Consider the following 19,937-nt stretch of genomic DNA (forward strand, 5'->3'; position numbering starts at 1 on the left):
CCAGTGAAGGGAGGGCTGAAACCGTGCTCTGCTGCATGGGACAGTCACTGTCGCTGCATCGACAGGCTGTGCACTCCTGCAGCAAACAGGATCCCCACAGCTCATTTCACATCGGGGGGGCAAAAAAATTTCTATCTGTCTGGAGGGCTGCCCGTGCTCCTGGCAAAAGTCAGGAAAGACAAATCCTCAATGACATGCATTAAAATATCAAATGGGACTATGCAATTAGAAGTATGTCATTCAACGTTTGCTTTTCACAGCTTTTGTCACAGAGGCGCAGAATTAGAGACAATTAAGCAGAGGATAACCTCCCCAAAAGGGCTTTCTGGCAGATCTCTTGTCTTCTCCCCATCCTTTTTCTTGGAGCACACTGCTGTGCTGGAGCCCTCCTACTCATTCAGAATCTGCTCTTTTGTTTACTTTTGAGATGTGTGTAGAAGCCAAGCCATGCATTTATGTCTCTGGTAATTTTATTTAATTTGGTTTACTTGAGAAAGAAGTAACTCAGGCTCTCTGTTCTTGCTGCTTCCCATTTGCAAATGGAGGAGGGCTGTCCCAGTCCATCAGACTGTTGATGTTACGTAAAAGCCATGCTGCATTCTTAGCTCCTGCTGCCAGCTCTTCAGGCTTCTCCAAAGACTGCAGGGAAGGTGCAAGGACAGGACACCAGTTCCAGAAATGGGCTTTTCTTTATGTCCATCAGCCCAGATCGTGAGCCTGGCCTGTTTTTGTGATCCCTCACCACAGATCACTGGGAACTGTGCCTTGTTAGAGGAAAAGCACGTAGCAAGTGTTCACCAAGATGCTGTTTTGCTGTTGTTCCCACTTTCATGCAGATACGCAGTTTTCAAATTACACAATCTGTAAGGGTTTCCTAGAAATCCTAACAAATACAGCCAAGCCTTGCTAAGCCTCTACGTTTTAGCAGCACGTTTCTTCCTTTTCCGGCTCACAAGTATTCATTTTACTGAGACATTGCATGCCTTTTTATTTCCCTTGTTGTTTTATTTGCACATTCATAAGTTGTATTTTCTTCCAATTAGCAGGCTCTTCCTTGCTTCAGTGTGTTTGCCTTCACCTTCTTTCTTCCTCCTTCTGTTATACTCTGTGGAGATACAATTGCTAATTTTTACTTTCCAGTGTAGAATAGCTGTTGTCTGGGGACATGCTCTTGGCATAGCTTTCTTTCTCATGTTACTTAAAATATCAGAATGTCTTTTTTAAATTTTCTTTTTCATCTTTACCAATGTGTCTAGTCCCCTTGGTGCCCAAGGTATGGATATTTCTGAAGTGTGGATTTATTTTTCCTTTGTCCATCCATACCTAGTGGAAACTTAACTCTTAAACAAGATGAGTCTAAATGCATAGCCCTGTGATGCTGGGGCAGGGGGAAATAACTGACTGAAAAATGGGACTGCTGTGGTATATTACAGTTAAGCTAGCTCTGTAAAAGTAATTCAGAAGGGAAGGAATTGCCCTCACCTATTGACTTAAGTGTGAAAAAGACCTAAAACAATTATCTTGCTTTACTTAATTCTAATTTAGCAGTATCATCCATGTTCTTTCCTTCACATGGCGGGTATTTGTGAAGGACAAGTAAAAATACTTTGGAAATAGTCAGTAACTTTTCTCCAAATAGCTCTCAAATTGATAACACAAAACAAAAAAAAGGTGGAAAGAACAAAAGGAAGAACAAACCATTTTAAAATTATTTCTTTCACAGGTGTATTGCCATATCTCTTTACTCTCTCCCATGGGGTGTCACCCCATTGGTTTTCTTTTCAGCTGTTAAATTCCCCAGGAAAGGCAGGATAAACAAGGCATGAGGGTTTTGGCATAAAATCCAAAGAAGAATTTTATTTGTCCCTCACTGATAATTTTGTTAATACCTGACAACTTAGACTTTTCTGTCTCTCACTGATTATGCTGATATTTCAGTTGCTGATACTCTTGAACTAAATGGACATAAATTATATTTTTTGTGTCTGTAATTTCTAATAAAATGCATGTATAACTCTGTTTCCAGGTTGCATATGAGAGAAGGTGTCTTAGAGGACAGATGTAAATCGAAGGGCACTTTGCTCCAGAAATAAAGGCATTCTGTCCAACACCAAAACCTATGCAAAATCTCACACCACTGAGGGATGTGAATAACACCAGCCCTGTGTGTCATGTCATGGTTGCTGTCTGTACCCCTCCCTGTGTTTCACTGTGGAAGCTGAGCTCACCACCTTTATTTTTGTTGGGTGAGCTGAGGTACCTGGAGAGGGGGTGGCCTCTCCAAGGGCACCTGCTTGGCAATGGCAGCATCTGTACAGAGTCCAGGTCCTTGCATCCTAACCAAGCTCTCATCCTGGTGTCGGTGTTCCTGTTCTTCTGCCGAAGGCTTCGTGCCTTTTCTGACTACATATCTGAACATCAAAGGTCTGTAGCTTGCATTTGGAGTCCTCTTGTTCCTTTGAAGCTTTCTGGCTGCAGTCAAAGGAGGCTGTGGGACTGAGGTGGATTCGAGTTGTGAGCATCAAAGAGTGTGATTCCTTGACAAAGTACAGGAAGAGTACGTGGTGCTCATTTCCCTGGTGCTAAAAGGGAGTGTTTATGGTGCCATAAAATTGGCTGTGTTTATTTGTCAAAACTTAATGGTCTTTACACAGCCTGGTACCAACTTACCAGAAATGCCACTGCTTTCTCCTTATCATACAGCTCCAGGGGCACTTTGTAGGAACTCGATAGCACAATGGTACATATAACACACAGTGAGCAGCTGGTAAAGTGGTGATCATCAGGTCTCTTTCCTCCTCTCTGTTCTGCTTCATTCAGGACAGCTCTGGCTTTTGGGTTAAGGGACAATTGTACCTCAGGTTTCCTTTCCCTCAGCCTCCTTCTGTAAAATTGAGAAGAATTGGAAAAATCCAAGAGTAGCCATTTGTGATTTTAAGGTATGACTTCATTGTCTCCATTTGTAGGAAGGGGGTTTAAGAGAAATGAGTTTGTTCCCTCAGCTTTTTTTTTTGGGTCAGCATTACTGCTGCTATCTCCTTCACCTGTCATTGGGCACCTGCCTCACTGCTCGGCCTGTTTGTTACTCTTGTTCCCTCCCTCATCCCGGCTGCACCATCATGGAGCCCAGGCTATGGCCTCCATTCTGCCATTTTAAAGTATAAAGTGCCAGAAGAGGTCATGCGTTTACTTGGAGGAATGAGAGGTTCAGAGTTTTCATTGCGTCCTTACAAGCGGAGAAATGTCTTTAATTAGATAAGTGTGTCTCTTTGAATACTTAAAAAAACCACCCCAAACCTAAAATAACAGAAGTATGCACAAATATCAGGTGAGGTTTTATACAGCACAGATATTGGGAGGCATTTTTGGGTGCTTTATTGGTTTATTTTGTTTTAAATTTCTTTCAGGTGCCTATTTCATAAATCAGACTGGGGCTTGAAGTATGTAATATGGCCTGGAGTAGTTTCCTGGCAGAATTAAATTAGGTTCATTTTTGACTGTTGTATTCCTGTTTCTATGAGTTAATAGCATTCCAGCCTCAGTCCAAACTCCCCCAGATGAAAACAAAACACCCTAGAAAGTGCTGTGTGGAAACAGAACAGTTAATTTCAATTAACATGGGTAGTGGACTAATATACAGGACACAAAGTCACAAAATGTCTTTGATTGCTTAATAGTGGTTTAGGATGGAGCTGTAATGGGAGTAAGGAGCTTCTTTCGACCTGTATTATTTAATCAGTTCTCTTTGGTGATCTGGTCGTTTGACAGGCTGACAAACACATCTTTTGCTGTAATGTCGTTCATGCTTGGCTTCCGTAGTAATGATGTATATCTACATATAAAAGCACTCTTCTAGTCAGTTATGAAGACTGTACAAGCTATTTGCTAACAGTCTTTGCCATAGTGGTATTGCTTTATGCATATGCTCTGTTATGTACCACAATCAACCTAATGTCCAGTGGCTTGTCATCTGAAAAGCCCACGTACTGTTGATTACCATCATGGTGGCAGCACAGGGCATCGTGGGGCATAAACGCTGATGGTTTCATGCTGTGGCTGTTTTATTTAGAGGCAGAAAACTGTTGTGGTTTTGCATTACCAAATTATATGAAAATAGCCTTTATGACAACTATCCTAAAAAAAGTGGATAGGGAATTCATATCTCTTATCCCAGAGAAAAATGTGGTTTGTTTTGTTTTTAAATTATGTCACTAGCATGAAAGCCCCGTTCGTTAGTCTCTGAGATAACCAGAGCATGAAAATAGGCCTTATTTTTGAAGCATGTTGTCTGTTTAATATGTAATGTGATACCTTGTCATGCTGTGACAATGTGACAGATGGCATTTGCACTATAAAACTAAATTATCTTTTGTGCATAGCTATACAACAGCTAAATACAGTAACTCTGTACAGTGTGCTGATTAATGCAGACTGCAGATGTTTTAGAGATACCGGTGTGTTTAAACTTAGCATCAAATGATTAATGTATTTATTTAACATGTCTGCCAAGATTTTCGTAGTGTTTCAGTACACAGTCTAGTGTTAAAAGGGAGGTTTTGGTAGAAGTCAAATTTGGGATTACAGACAATGCTATGTAGATCTGTATTGCATTGCAGCTGGCTGTCTGTTACTTATGAAAAATGATGAAAACAATTAATTATGCTATGGAAATAAAGATATAGGTTATAAGAAACTGTAGCTCCCTGTAGTTCAAAACTGTTTGGGTTGGAAATGACCTCTAAGGTAATCAAGTTGAAGCGTTAACCCAGCATGGCCAAATCCACCACTAAACCACGTTTCAAAGTGGTACATCTTGTAAATACCTTCAGGGGTGCTCCCTCAACCACTTCCCTGAGCTCTTCCCTGAGTGCTTAACCCTGGTGCAACTTGTGGCTATTTCCTTTTGTCATATTGCTTGTTGCCTGGAGAAGAGACCAACCCCTACCTGGCTGCAGCCTCCTTTCAGGCAGTTGTAGAACATGATAAGGTTATTCCTGAACCCTGTTTTTTCCAGGCTCAACAGCCCCAGCTCCCTTAGCTGATCCTTATCAAGCTTGTGCTCCAGACCTGTCCCCAGCTCCGTTCCCTTAATCTGGACACACTCCAGCCCCTCAATGTCTTCTTTGTGGTGAGAGGCCCAAAACTGAGCACAGCACTCAAGGTGTGGCCTCACCAGTGCTGAGTACAGGGGGACAATCCCTGCTGTGGTCCTGCTGGCCACACTCCACACACACAGGTATCATCCTGGCTGATACAGGGCAGGATGCCATTGGCCTTTTGGCCACTTGGGCACTGCTGGCTCTTGTTCAGCCACTGTCAACCAGCAACTGCAGGTCTTTTTCTGCCAGGCAGCTTTCCTGCCTCTCCAGATCCCTCTGCAGAGCCTTTCTACCCTCAGCAAGTCATTATTCCTGCCCAACTGGGTGTCGTGTGTGAACTGACTGAGGGTGTCCTCAATGCCCTTGCCCAGGTCACTGATGAAAACATTAAACAGGACTGAGCCCTGGGGAACGCCACGGGTGACCAGCTGCCAGCTGCATCTAACTTCATCCACCACCACTCTCTGGTCCCAGCAATCCAGACAGTTTTTAACCTAGCTAACACCCATCCAAGCCTTCAGCAGCTGGTTTCTCCAGCAAAATGTGTGGGAAATGGTGTGAAAGACTATACTAAAGTCTAGGTAGGCAATATCTACAGGACTGAAGGAAAACTAGAGGTGAATGCAAGACACCAGTCTGTTGCTGGTTTTAATTTGTGTATAGGATGTGTGTGAAACATTCTGTACCTCTGTGAAACAGGTGGCCAGAGTAAATATTTAAAAAGATGAAAATTTTTAGATCATTTTCCCCTCGTCTGTACTTTAGCCATAGAATTCATGTTGGTGGTCTTCCATGGTTATGCTCAAGAGTTTGTCCATGTTCAGGTGGTGCTAAGCTTCCAGCCTGTGGTGTGGGGTGGATAACCTTCAGACTTTATAAAACTACAGTTAAATCTTTTGCTTTATAACTTTTGTCAGCTCTCCTAAATGGGATGTTGCAGAAAGAAAAAAAAACCACTAATATTTTAAAACAAAGCTTTCCTGTACAAATCCCAAGACTGCCCAGCTGAAGTTTGAACAGGTATCTTACTCCAAAAGGGAACAGAGCTTTATCCCCATGCCTGTGTATATACAATCCCTGCTATTTATTACATGCTCTCAGAAGGAACATTGTCATCCTAGCATGGTGAGAATGCTGTCTTGAGTAAATCCATTTTTTAACTTACTGTAACTTTTGTTTGTTTTGCTGCTTGCCCTGGAAACTGGATTTTTCTACCAGTCCAGAGCAGTTCAGCTTGCGGGGATCAGGGAGGAATGCAGGGAAGGGGCTGCCAGGGGGAAACCAACCCAGAATCTGTTGGCAGTGGGAAGAGAGTGTCCCTGTATATCAAGAAACACCCATGAGCAGAGTTACACATTTCACATATTGTTGAGATCTGCAGGATAGCTCCTTTGGACTGTGGACCCTCTGATGTTATCCAGTATAGAAAGCTGTGAATATGGTCATGTTGAAATTGCCTTTGTTTAGGTCATTTAATGGTTTTGATATCTTTGGCTTGTGTTTGTGGGGTGTTGACTGCTGATTTTCCTAATATAATGGCTTTGTGGGTTGCCTCTGACTGTGGGAACTGACTGGAAATACAATTGAATGTATTTTTTTTCCCTAAGCTGCCTTAGGACTGGGAAACAGTGAGCTAAAATAGGTGTTGCTCTATTGTAAGAACATGGAAATGCTCATGCTGAGATGCCTTGTTGGCATTAGAGTAAGTGATGTGGAAATAGTGTTTTGGAAACATTGTGAAAGTCTCTTCACCCAACCACTTAGTTAACTAACCACATGATGCTGAAATTTGCTCAGATGCTTTCCTTTGGTTTCCTGATTATTCAGTAAGTTTAATAATGAAGAACATACCAGTAATTGCAATCTCATCTATTTTTAAAACCAACTAACTCCAAACCCTCCCTTACATTTTTGCTGTCTTCTCTTATTGCTGCTTTCTGCTCCTCTCTTCCCCATCAATTTTCCTTCTGTGCATTTATAGTTAGCATTGTGTTTTATTGTACGGTGTGTTCCCAGGTATTGGGATTTTGCATCACATCTTCAGATGCTCCCAAGTCCTGTCCTGCCTGTTCATCTCTCCAGATGACCAGAGATGAGTCAGATCATGACTTGAGAAGAATTGTAGATTGCTGCTAGAAGTGTGTGTGTATCACCAAAAACAGTAAGGTCAGCAAATGTGTGCCAATGTAAATGAAGCCATGCCTGTGCTGGAATAGTTAAATCTTACTTGCTGGGCTCTTATGAGAAGCAATCCACTTGAGCCAGCACAAGCCCCCTGTAATATGCTAATTTAGTAGGCAGATTTAGCTGTTCTTTACACACTGTTTTTGGAGAGCAGGACATTCCAGTTGCTGGAGTAGGCTCAGCAAGCCCTCTGCTCAGCTAACAGCTACAGCCCAGAAGCAAAGGGGGTGGTGAGCTGCAGTGGGAGCACACTGGGTGCAGGTTGTAAAGCCATAATATCCGTATTCTGTGTGGGTCACCCTAGAGGGTATGGCTCAGTTCTCATAGCAGAGCCCTTCTGCATGTGAAAAAACAAACCAACTTGTAGCCACAGACAGATTGGAAAACATTCCCTGTGGAAGGCAAATAAATAGGAGGTGATAGAAGTCTCTGTAATAATGACTATTATGCAGAAAGGGCTTTTGTGCTTTCTCTGGCTTGTAACAAAGTAGATGAAAAAGTGACATTTGCTGCTTTTTCTCAATACTGAGAAGTGTAAATTCTTTTTTTCTTTTTTCTTTTTTTAAAGCACCCTGTATCTAAAACTGTTATTTGGTATTGCAGCATTTGTGGAAGTTTAAAAACAAATTCAGCAAAACTGTGAAGTTGACATTTATATGACTAAGAGACATTTTAGAGAGGATGTTAAGATCTCCATGGTTTGGTTTTAAGCTATTCTTTGTAATTATTAGGAATTAGTAATTGCCCTTTCTTTGAAGGCATCTAGTCTTGATCAGTTAGAACCAGAACAGTGTATTTAAGGGATCATAGATGTCATTTGATATGCGAGTTCCTGTATTGTGACTTAATTAAATAATTCATTATTACTGACTTAATTAAGGCAGTGTTTATTCAGTGACTTTGAACCGTTCAGTGTTTCAGTTCTTTTTAAACTTTGGCAGCAAATATGCACTGCTTCTCTGTATATAGAAATTATTATTTCATGTAAGTAATTTTAATATATGAAATCCTACAGTGACTTATAATGCAAGTTGCTGTACTTTCAAATTTAATTTTAATGAGTTATTTTTTAAAAAATCTAATTTGACTTTTAAAACAAACATTTTCTATTACAGGAATATAGTCTTATTTTTATCAACCCTGATTTATTCTGCCTAGTTATTCAGGTCTGGTGGTTGGTCATGAGTCCAGCTGCCAGGGGAGAAGACAGTGAGAACTGGGGCTGAGATGAGCCTAGTGGGCAAGGGACAGGCAGCTTCTGCCAGCTCTTCAGCAGCTGGGAATGTCATGGGCTTTGACAGGAGCCAGGGCTTGCTGGCATTGTGGTTTAGAGGTTGAAAGGCACAGCCATAGAAAAACAGTAGAGGAACTATTTGTCCCTTTGATTTGATTTTGCTCTTGAGGGCTTGCTGATTCCTTGACTGTTGCTGAGTGCTCTCAAGTAGCCACTCCTTGGAGTGGTTCAGCTTTCCAGACTATGCAGAAGAGTGTTTTCTCATTCAGCTGCTTTTCTCTCTTTATATACATACACAACTGTAGTACTCAGCTTTTAAGAAATATGAATGCCTGCTGCTTCGTGTAGTGTGGTTGGTTGGTCTTGGAGAGTCAATCCAATCTTGGATTGATGCTCCTTAAGTGCACCAAGCAGACCTGTATGTCCTGTCCACTGCACTGGTGCCATCTCATGAATGGTGATAGGAGTGCCTGAGTATCACTTGGCAAAGCTGTGGGGTCCCCATCCTGTCCTGGGGCCTTCAGACCTTTCATAGCTCCCAACTGATAAGCAGCAGTAAAGAATGTGGCTTATTGCAGTTAGAGATAACAGGAATGGCATTTGAAGGAAAAGGTATCTGGGGGCAAGCTGAATGCATTTGATATAAAAATGATTGAGTGGCAATAAACTTTATAACAGCCTGCTTCAGCATGTACTTTCTCTCCGATGCTTGAAAGGAGGCTTTGGGTTGTGCCTTTCATCACTTCAGAGTGGATTTTGCAATTATGCTGGCCCTGAAAACCTGTAGGACATGACACCCATTCCCAGTATTTATCAGTATCCCTCATTTGTAGTTTTATGCCTCACTTTTAGGGCACTTGTTTTAGTTGGTTCCAGCTGACGATAGCTAACATCAGTTATCAGCAATATTACTGCGTCCTGGAACGGTGCTGGTTATGATGAATAATGGTTGGCAAACCGATACTTTTTTTTCCTTGAGGAACACAAATCATGCTTGTCTCCCAAGTGAGCTGATGGTTTGGCAGGGTGAAAGGATGAATAAAAATTGCCTTCCAAGTGCATGCAAGTTGACAGCCTGAAAGGTGATCTTCTTGACTCATATACTTCAGGTTCCTGGGTTTTACATATGGCAAGTCTCCAGAACAAATATTACTTTTGGAAAACCTAATCAAATTCTGCCATAAGACTTAAGTTACTGAGTGTCAGCCCTCAAATGATATGCTTGATTTAGACTTCTCTGGAGTTCAAAAATTGTAAATTTTATCAGCAGTGGTTTCATGGAAAAATGCAAAGCAAAAGTTGAAACTTTTATAAGAATAAACTTAGGCATTAGGGCTTATAGAGGGGGTGAGTTCAGCTTAGAAATATAATCTGTTCAGTGTTTTTGCAAAGTTTGCCTTAATTTCCTTGGGAATGCTTTGAAGGGGATGCTGTCACCCCACGTCATATTGTCTTTTTACACTACAGACCCTTTTGTAGTATCATGTGCTGATACTGAAATTTGTTTTATTTGGTGGGTCACAGTTTGAGATCCCTTTAATGAAAAAGAAATATCAAAAGGAATTCAACAAAAGGGGAGAGGAAATGTAAATGGGGTCATTTTACTTCTCCCTGATAGTCTTATGCTGGCTAGAAGAGACAATTTAATGCAAAAATTGGTGTGTAGTTTCAATTTGTGCTTTGTGGGCTGTGTATTTAAAAATAAATTGAGCTACCAGTTCACTGACTCTTTCCCAGAAGAAAACCGGACCATGGTTTTGTTTTGTAGGTGCAGTTTTTAAAACAGCCTATGCAAAATGTGCAGCATGTGGCCACCACATAGTCCAAGTCAAGAGAAATCTGGTGTAGTTCAGAATTAATATGAGCAAACTTTGATTGGGAAAAGAATAGAGAGATATGATGGAGGGTGGATTAGGATTTAAAAATGGGCAATCAGAGTGATTTGATTGGAACTGGGGAGGTTCAGAGCCTGCTGGCAGTCGTAGTGCCCAGGCAAGCAGTGAATAAATGGCCTTGTGGGGAATGAACATTTGGCTTCAGCTGTGGCCAAGCTTCCAGGACTTAGAGACAGCAGGTCACTGGAGGAGGTGTCTTTGCTCTTGCTCTGGTTATGGTTCGTTGTCTCTTTTGAGGTGAGCTTGGTTGAATGCTTGGTTATGCAATGAGTAAGTGTGCTGGTGGTGCTGGATGGTGATTTTCCTGAAAACTGTGGCACTGATACAGTGCCAGTGGAAATTCTTGAACTGCAGTTCTTAGTAAGTGTTTTCAGTGCAGTACTCTGGCCTGGCTCATCTTGGAAGGGGCAGCACAGCCCCCCTTCCTCCCACCTTCCCCACCACATTTTCTTTTCTAAGGCACAGTTATAGAGAGACTGAAATGGCTAAGGGAGGGAAGTCCTATCAGCATTTCTCTGAGGAAATACAGACGTGAAATGAAACTTTGTTATGCCATATCTGGAACTATTTGGGTAGAAAGATGAGAAAGCATTCTCCTCAATAAAATTGCAACTCCTCTGGTAATAAGCTCTTAACACATTGAGTAAATAGTGAGCTAATAAAATTGTTTCCTCCCTCTCATCCCAGAGCCTGCTGAAGAGTATGTTACTATTCGAATTCTTGCTTAAGTATGAGTGGTTTCACTGCCTATCTGCTGTTGTTTGTAACAGTCATGTTATGTTGCAGTTACTTGGTGGCATAGAATACACAAAATGTGTTAAACATTATGCTTGAAAAGGTCCAGTGCTGTTTTCCATCTGTGTGACTCTGCTTGCTGTATTATTGCTCCAGGAGAGAAAAGGCACAAAAGGGAGAACAGCTGTGGCCTTGTGTACCTTTGCTGCCCCATGTACTTTTTCTAGCACTCTGGAGTTTCTGTAGATGAGTGACACTTGGCCAGAAGAATCAAAGTCAGGAAATGGACATTTGATGTTCACTTCTTTGAGATTTAGGATTTTTTTTTTCAAAGGATCATAAATTGCAGTAGTTGGAAGCACCAGAATGAAGAGCAAGATGATGTCAAATTGAACCAAATGGCAGCTTAATTTTCTATCAATCCACAGACAAATGCAAAATACTCTCCTCTATGCTAATCATAGGCATTCTGTAAAACAAGGATGAATTTGACTAAGCTGTGTCACTTTTTTTGAATGTGACAAGATTACGACACTATTGAAAACGCTCCTATTATAGTTGTTTGAGTTTGGGGTGTTAGAGTTAGCCAAATCAGAAACAGGCAAGCTGGGAAATTTTTGTTGAAGTACTTCTATGTAAAATCAATGTTATGAGTCTATCTCTTTGCAAGACAGTTACTTTGGGCATCAGCTCTCTATTGTATGTGTCACATGTGAATTTTTATAAAATCAATGCAAGTGTTAAATATTTTGTACTCCTTTGTCATGTTTGCAGGACTTCTCACTAATGGCCAATCTAAAGGATTAGGACCGGGATCAGAACAGCTGGAGAATGAGAAGGACGATGCATCGCAAGTGTCCTCAACAAGCAACGATGTTAGTTCTTCAGATTTTGAAGAAGGGCCCTCAAGGAAAAGGTCAGTAGTGAATTATGATTAAAGTAGAGCCTTTGTTTGTACTCTGTCCCTTTTGTTTTAGACTGTTTTATATGTTATCAGAAGGGTATGGTTGTACCTACTGCCCTACCATAAATGGACTTTCCAGCATGGGTTCCTTCTATGAACAGCAAAGACATAGCAAACTTTGCTTCACCCATTGGTAGAGATGGTTCTTGTTGCTTTTTCGGAAAGCATGGAAAAGCAGTTGTTATTTTACAGTGGATGAAGGTAATTTAAATGCCTTAAGACTTTTTCCTCTCCTGGCTTTTTCCTCTCAGACCATGTCAATATGTATGTGTGTGCAATTTCAAGGAAAGCATCACTAAAGTAGTTACTGTTACTGTTGTTATTTTTAGTTTTCAGTGAATTAAACCATGTAAAGTTAAAAAGATAGAAAAGGACAAAACAGATGCTTCTGAGAAGAGGAACTGCATGGTAATGTGGTGCAGTGGCTTTTGGCTGCAAAGAACTACTTTGAGATACTGCTGCAGCAAGCTGCCTTCTCTTTCCTAGAAGTCACTGAATGTGCAAAATGTGGGTTAAAATCATAGACCTCAAGCCAATCAATTACAGAAAATATGCTGAGAATGCAGGCGGCTGGGAGTTGTCCTCTCTGTGAAGTAAGAACGAAAACAGGCTGTCTAGAAAATGCCACTTAAAAGAGAGAATCAGAAATGCTTCCTCAACCTTTTTTATCCTGCACTTCTTACATCCTAGTTCCAAACCAAAATGAATTGTATAGTATTGATAATAATAATAACACCAACAGTTATCTTTCAAACAAAAGAAGTATCCATGTTTTGTCTATGACCTTAAAATTCCACTGAGAAGTTTGATGGGGTGAGGAGGAAGACACCCTCCTGTTTCTGTTCCAGTGTTTCCCATCCCTGGTTCCCACAGTCTTTTCTGGAACAAACTCAGACTCTAAATAATTATGCCCACTTAGCTCATCAGGTGTATCAGAATATTAATTTATATTACATTATTTATATTTAATATAAAATTTATGTTATCTTCCATACTGGTAGAAATTTTGCAAGACTTATTGCGTCCTGCTTCTGGTCAGGACAAAGATATTTGTGTTCTGATTTTGGGCTTTGTGAGATATAACAGAGGACTGAAAATTATTTCTGCTGACTTGTTTAGGTGACATCTACTATTGGTATGATCCTGGGAGACCATGGTCATTTTTCATGCCCAGCCTGTTGCTTGCACGTTGTCTTAAAGAAGTCCTGCTTACCTCTACTCTTAGTTTGGCCCCTCATTCCTCAGCTGTACTGGCATCATGGCTTGCAGGGTCACACCATGAGTAGCTTCAAGAACCTGGTTGGGATTAAAAATCTTACCAAGAAGAAGATGAATTGAGGCTTTTTGACAGGTTTCTACATTTTAACCTGCACAAGACTTTTATCTCTTGTTCAGAGTATGGTTGTAGGAGCAGCTGCTAGTGCAACAGGGAGACATCCTCTTCTTCTTTTGGGGCTGGCAAGGTGCAGGAGGACTTGTCCCTTATGCTGTACCTGCTCCTGGTGCCCTGCACAGTCCAGATTCAGAAATGAGTAGGGTTTCTACATTACCATTCTCCAGAAACTGCACTTGAGTACTCTGGATGAAACGTTTTTCGAAGAGTATTTGGTAGGTTTGGGCTGTGTGAATTCAGACCCTTGAGAGGCAGCTAGGTGGTTCAGGCATAATAATAGGGAACTCGGTGCCTTTAGTACTTTTCAGATTAAAATAATAATAATAATAATAAAAAACAAACAAACAAACAAAAAAAACCAAGCCAAAAACAAAAAACCCAAAACAAACAAAAAACCCCACAAACACCAAAACAAAAAGAAAAAAAAACCCAAACAAACCCAGCCCCAACAGAGACCCAAGATGAAAACTTATTCTGGCTTTCATGGAAGTCAAGGCATCATTTCACTACTTCTTCAAGCATTGTGAACTGTTGAAATAATATTACAGTTTTTACTTCTGTTGCTGTGAAGGAGTTTGTTCTTATTTTGTTTCCATTTACACCCAACACAGACTTTTACTTATGTTTTCTTCCTCCTTGAGCTTCCTTTTTGCAGACAGACCATTTCTGGGTTCCTTCTCTTAAGCTGTAGTGGAGCATGTTGAATGTTTTTATGTTGTCTTCTTATTTCCTTTCAGGCTTTTTGCTTTGTTCAGCTGAGTATGCAATTTTCTTCAATCCAGGTTATCTTGCAATCCCAGAAAGAGTTGTGTCAGGAATATTGGGTAAACAAAGGACATGCAGGAAGATGATGAGAGGGTGAATGGGACTAATGTGCAATCTGTGGATTGACTGCCTCAGCTTACCAAGTTTTGAGAAGTTATATCCTCCTTGTCTTCCCCCAGGGTTTCTCATAATCAAACTTTTCAGTTATCTGTCCAGCTGTGTGTATAACTAGCTTTAGCAATGTACTCTAAACCAACCATTATATGTAAGTTACTATTTATTTCTTTATAGCTTGCAAGGTTTTGTTTGGGTTGGTTTGTGGTTTTTTGGTGGTTGGTTTGGTCTTTTTTTTTTTTTTTTGAGGGGTGGGGTTTTTTTTGTGCATGGCAGGAATGGTTTTTCAAAAGCTTGAACCTGTCATCTTCTAGAGGAATAAGTCACGCGTATTTCACACTTATGGTAGGAACAGAGTGCTAAGCCAATAAGCATAGTAAATACAGGAATCTGTTGTAATGGGCTCCAGTTTCTTCAGCAGTTTAAGACTCTGGTTTGACCTTCTTCAGTGAAATGGCAGGTTAGTACAGTGGAGGCAATCTTTTGCCAGTTTCTTCTTCCTGCCTCTTCCCAGTTGCTGTGGCTAGCAGTCCTCTGGCTCCTCTGCATCAGTTCAGGGACTAACCTGGCAGCATTTCATCCTCCTGCGTAGAGCAGGTCACCTTACAGAAAGGGAATAAGGATTCATGCATGTGTGCAGCATGTGTGTGCTTTTAGTTTGCATTTGTAGTTGATCCAAACTTCTCCAGTTTCAGAGACAATTTGCACAAGAGCCTGGATGAACAGCAAGTGTAAATTCTTGTAGCAAACTGAGTGGAGGGTAAATTTCCTGGCAGTGAACATTGCCTTGTGGTCTCACTGTGCCAGTCATCCCTGTTGTAGATTGTCCTTGGGTCAAAACTAGGTAGTAGGTGCTCCCAGTGAGTTACTGGACTGAGCTGTAGGTGCTGGCAGGCATCTGTGGAGCTGTAACTTAGGTAGGTGCTGGCAGGTAATCCCTGCCAGCCTGGCTGTGGACCAGTGAAGACATCACTGACAAGTATTCCTTATTTCACATAGATGTGCCAAACAGAATAACACAGCAGCAGAACCCCTAGCCTTAAGGTTTATTAATCTATTTATTTTCCAGTTTCAACCCCTTTTCTAGTATCATAGCTTGATTGAAGAGCCATAAAGAGCACTGTGATGGAAGGAAGGAGATGGCTGTTATGGTGAAAGTGTGCAGATTTAATATAATACTGCAGATTTTGTTTGGAAACTCCATTTGATACTTTGTTTAATGGAGCAGGGTTTTTGACTGCAGTGGCCTGACACTGTTAGGCTTCACATAGTTCCAAGTAGTCAGTGTGTCGTCAGTAATTAATACCTTTGAACTCTGGGGACTGAAGGAAACTTCTTACACAACAAGGTTTGCATCTGATGCAAAAATGCCCATCTCCATTTCTTTTTTTGCATGTATAATTTTTTACTGTAACAGTATTTGTGATGCTGCAGATTTCAGCTGGTGGTGGTAAAGAGGAAAAGGAGTACATGTACAACTTTGCCCCTTCACAGCCTCCAGATAAGTCCAAATACTTTAAGTCCTTCTTACAGAGTAAATGGTGTTTGGGGAGGATTGGTAGTGGCAAGCTCAGTACTTCAAAATACTTCTGTTTGTTTGAGTTTACACTCAAAAGGATGGAAAACCCTTGCTTTGATCTGAGCTGTGTTTATTACTAGCGGCCGGTCTGAGGGGAAGCAGCAGGGTAATCCTGAGTAGAAAATATTACTTTCAGCCAGTAAAGGTGAAAAGCATTATTCTAACATGTGGCAAAAGCCAAGAATTTACATGTTACACTGAATCTGTTGTGCAGTGGGCTGCTGTCTAGTTGCCGTGTAAATGAGAGAAGTTGCTGGTTTGTTCAGTGCTTTGGGGAGAGATGAGCAAAACTGTTGGTATATGGGCTTGATAAACTACCAGATCAGGTGGTCTTCACCATGTGAAGATCACACGTTTTTCAACAAAAGGTTATTGCTGAAGGAGAAGTGTAGCTTCCACATAGCTGCATGTTTTTGTTGTGAATCTCCAGTTTCTAGCTATGATTCTCAGTTGAGGAAATCAATAGGTAACTGGCCAAAGGTGTTGAGTCTCTGTGCTGGATGCTCATACATTTTTATGGGCAACTCTCAAGAATACAACCACTGGCCATTAACAACAGTGTGCAGAGACAGCTGTAGGTTTTCTAGCAATGAGTTGCCCATCTTACCCAGTGTAGTGGTTTTGGTTTACTAATTTGAGATTCTGAGGAAGAGACATGCAGAGCAGACTTGATGTGACAGTATGTTGATCTTTGGTGGTAATAGGCTATTGCTTGCTTCCAGTTAGTAATCAGGTGGCTACTCATTTACATGGGCCCCTTCCCAGAAACTCGCACAGGGAATTGCCAAATGCACAAACGCATTTATCTTTCATTGTGAAGTTGCATTAATAGAGGTCTGTGTGAGGCGGGAAGAGGTTGACTGATTTTGGTAACTGTTAAACTTCAAAGTAGGGATTTAAAAAAATTTAGTGTTAGAATATTCTCTGTGTTAAGGGCAAAAATGTGTTGGCTTAGTTTAGGAAAAAATTAGGGTTAGGGAAATTTCCTCAGCAGAATGGATGGACATTACCCACTGGGCCAAGGGTGTGCAGAGCTCCTGGGAGAAGGCACTTTGTCCAGTTCTTTTGCCGGGAAGGCTGTTGGCTGCAGGAGAAAGGAACAACCCACTGGGGAGCAGTAGCATTTTAAGCTGTCACAGCTAGATTGGCCAGAAATTGCTTATTAGGAACCTTCTGAGGCCTTTAATTAATACAGCAGCTTTCTGCTAACGGTCTCAAGCATGTGACAGTCAGAAGTGTGATTGTGCACTGCAGCAAGGCCAACCCATGGGATGTGCTCCTGCTCTTTGCCTTGTGCTGCATCCTGCTGCCTCCTCCTTTCTCCTGTTTGTCTTTTTTTCGGAATTTAATTTTTAGATACCAGTTTAACTCCCTGAACTGGCTCATTGTGGAGCTACAGGAGGGTTAAGGTTTGTCAAATGAAAAGTGGTGGGAGTATGTGTCCAAGCAGGGGGAGACAAGCATGCTGATCTCCCTTGGCTGGTGGCTGCACAGCTGCTAGGCTGGCAGAGCTGTTTTGCACCCTCGGCATTAAAAAAAAAAAGCCAGTCAAGGGTAGGCAAGCTTTTGCATATTAGGCAAGCTGCTAATTTAAGTGGTTTCTTTTAGTGATATATCCTTTTCAACTTGATTTGCAAAGGACTTTCTTGCAGTAGAGCTGTCAAAAGGTTGAGGGGACTTAGGGATGGGGGGGAGGGGTTTCCCTCTTTTTTTTCCTTTTCTTTTTGTCAAATTGTTTTTGTAGTTAATAATGAGCAGTCTCTTTAGCACTAGACTTAGCACCTTTCATGCAAGATGTAAAACAAGGTCAATCCTGTTCCCACATTTGCAAGTTTGTGAGGGATTTCTGCTTGGTATTGTAGGTGATGGAGAGAGCAGTGTATTATGACTCGGGTGTGAAAGCAGGAGACTGCTCGTAATATCAAAGTGCTTTTCCAGGACCTTTTTAGTGAATAGTCTTTTCACTAATTGGAACACTATATAATGTATTTGTGTTCAGCTGTTGCCTGCTACAACACAATATAAGCCCACTTACCAACCAGGTGCTTCTGTTATTTTTTTCTAATATCAGTAGGCAGTGCAAATCCGCACTAGTTGTTTGCGTATGAAGAACTGCATTAATCCACAATAAAACCAAAATGGCAATGAGATTTATGTGTAATAATTTTTTTTAACACCCCCTGCCCCCCTTCTGGGAAAGCTGATATGATTGGAATATATTTTCAGTGCTGCACATTTATATTTAAATAACAAGCCTTATAAACAAAGCAATAATAGTCCATTGGAATGGATTTGCAGAGGAATAGTAAAAAGACCGATTACCTGCTTTATAATACAAGTCAAGAAGATCATTGTATATAGTTTGAAAAGGAAGAAATGGGGTGATTAATGTTCTTTCATTATTTTCATAAGGAACAAACAGAAGTTGTGACATGAATTCTTCTATCTAACGTGCAAAGATATAACAAGGTACAATAATCTGAGAATACTTGAACTTTGTGGGTAGGCAGCTATGTAAACAACTTGTTTGAGTAGTGATTTAATAATTATGAAGATATGATTTATAGCAACCTGAGATGTGTCACGCCATGTCCAATTCCAGCTTGCTTGTTGTCACCTGCCACCTTCTTTTCAGAAGTCAGAGTTGCAGGGAAAGGTCTTCATGACCTTGAGTTTGGACTCATTCACTGAGGAATCAAGGAAGCTTCCAAACCAGATGGGGTAGGTGGAGTTGTTTCTGTTGTTCTGTCTTTGGCAAACACTCCTTCAGGTGCCTGATAACCCATCCCTAGCGTTGATTCATATAATTCATGTCTCACCCCTGTGTATGACAGGCCAGATGTTGATTGCTTTAATACCAGGAAGAGGTTGCTCTAAAATGACATAGGAAGTAGTTGAAAAAGACACTTTTTAAAGCAAATTTGTTTGCTAGTGTGAAAGAAATTTTTTTAATGCAAATACACCATTGTTGGTATAAAACTCTAGCCTGATGTTTGGGCTAACAACTCTTTGCTACATCTTTTGTGGTCCCATGTTCTGTGCAAAGGTAATGAATGATACTAAAAAGGGAGAGCATCATTCCGATATTTTAAAGTAGAAGTGTGTCCTACTATGCTGAGTTGTAAGAATATTGGTGGTGGACTGTTTTGTTTTGGTTTGGTTTTTGGGTTTGTTGCTTTGGTTTTTTTTTTTTTTATTTTTTTTTTTTTCCCCTTTTTTAATAAGCATTTGAAGATTTTATTCACACTGTATGCTGGTTTGGCATACACTGAACTATAGAAAATCCTGTTCACTATTTATTCCAGAGCAGAAATACATGTGGCTGATATGGACAATATATAAGTGATAGGAATATATTCTCAACATGTTCCTTGCAAATGACAGCATAAATGTGTGCTGCTGCTGATTCACCAAAACTGACAGCAGTGTGGGTATTAATGTTTTTAATCAAGATTCCAGGTAAGGGTGTGGGTCTTGAGACTCTCAGATGGATGACAGAGGCTTGGAGCTGTATGAATGCTGCTCAGAAATAGGTCAGTTCATGTCACCAGCATCTCAGCTTAGGATTGCAGGAGTTTTCTAAGTTTGGACTGAATTTGAGAAGTATAAATATCCACATGGTAAATATCTCGTTTAGAATCTTCCTAGGTCTCTTGTATTGGATAGAAAAATCACAGGAATTTTACACATATCACCTAGTTTATGCTGGTATAGTGCTTTTCCTTTCTCTTCTTCCATTGTTGTGTCCAGTAGCACAGAATTTCCTGAGGGAAACTAAGTGGTTTTTTCTTTTTAGCCTGAACATTTGTATATTTAGTTTTTTTAGCAGTATGTTTATTGTTAAGTAATTTGTACAGTAGTGGTCATGTCAGGATTATGTTTTGATTTTATGCCTTTTTTCTTTGCTCTTTTCTCTTGGTATTTGTTCTTGGCTCTGATTAAATAAACTAAAGCTTAAGGGACCTTTGACCATGT

At 40.7% G+C, this 19,937-nt stretch overlaps 1 protein-coding gene across 15 annotated transcripts in view; it reads left to right on the forward strand.

Moving 5' to 3' along the window:
- JARID2 (jumonji and AT-rich interaction domain containing 2) overlaps positions 1 to 19,937 on the forward strand; it is a 212,241-nt gene that overhangs the window by 109,897 nt on the left and 82,407 nt on the right. For all 15 annotated transcript variants that reach the window (XM_064423613.1, XM_064423669.1, XM_064423578.1 and 12 more), the window contains exon 3: positions 11,922 to 12,063. Coding sequence is in view for 4 of the 15 variants with exons in the window: in XM_064423578.1 (XP_064279648.1) it covers positions 11,922 to 12,063 (142 nt within the window). In the remaining 11 variants the exon portion in view is untranslated. The remainder of the gene's footprint in view (positions 1 to 11,921; positions 12,064 to 19,937) is intronic.

The sequence above is a fragment of the Passer domesticus genome, chromosome 1 (genome assembly GCF_036417665.1).
Source record: "Passer domesticus isolate bPasDom1 chromosome 1, bPasDom1.hap1, whole genome shotgun sequence".
Taxonomy (NCBI): Eukaryota; Metazoa; Chordata; class Aves; order Passeriformes; family Passeridae; genus Passer; species Passer domesticus.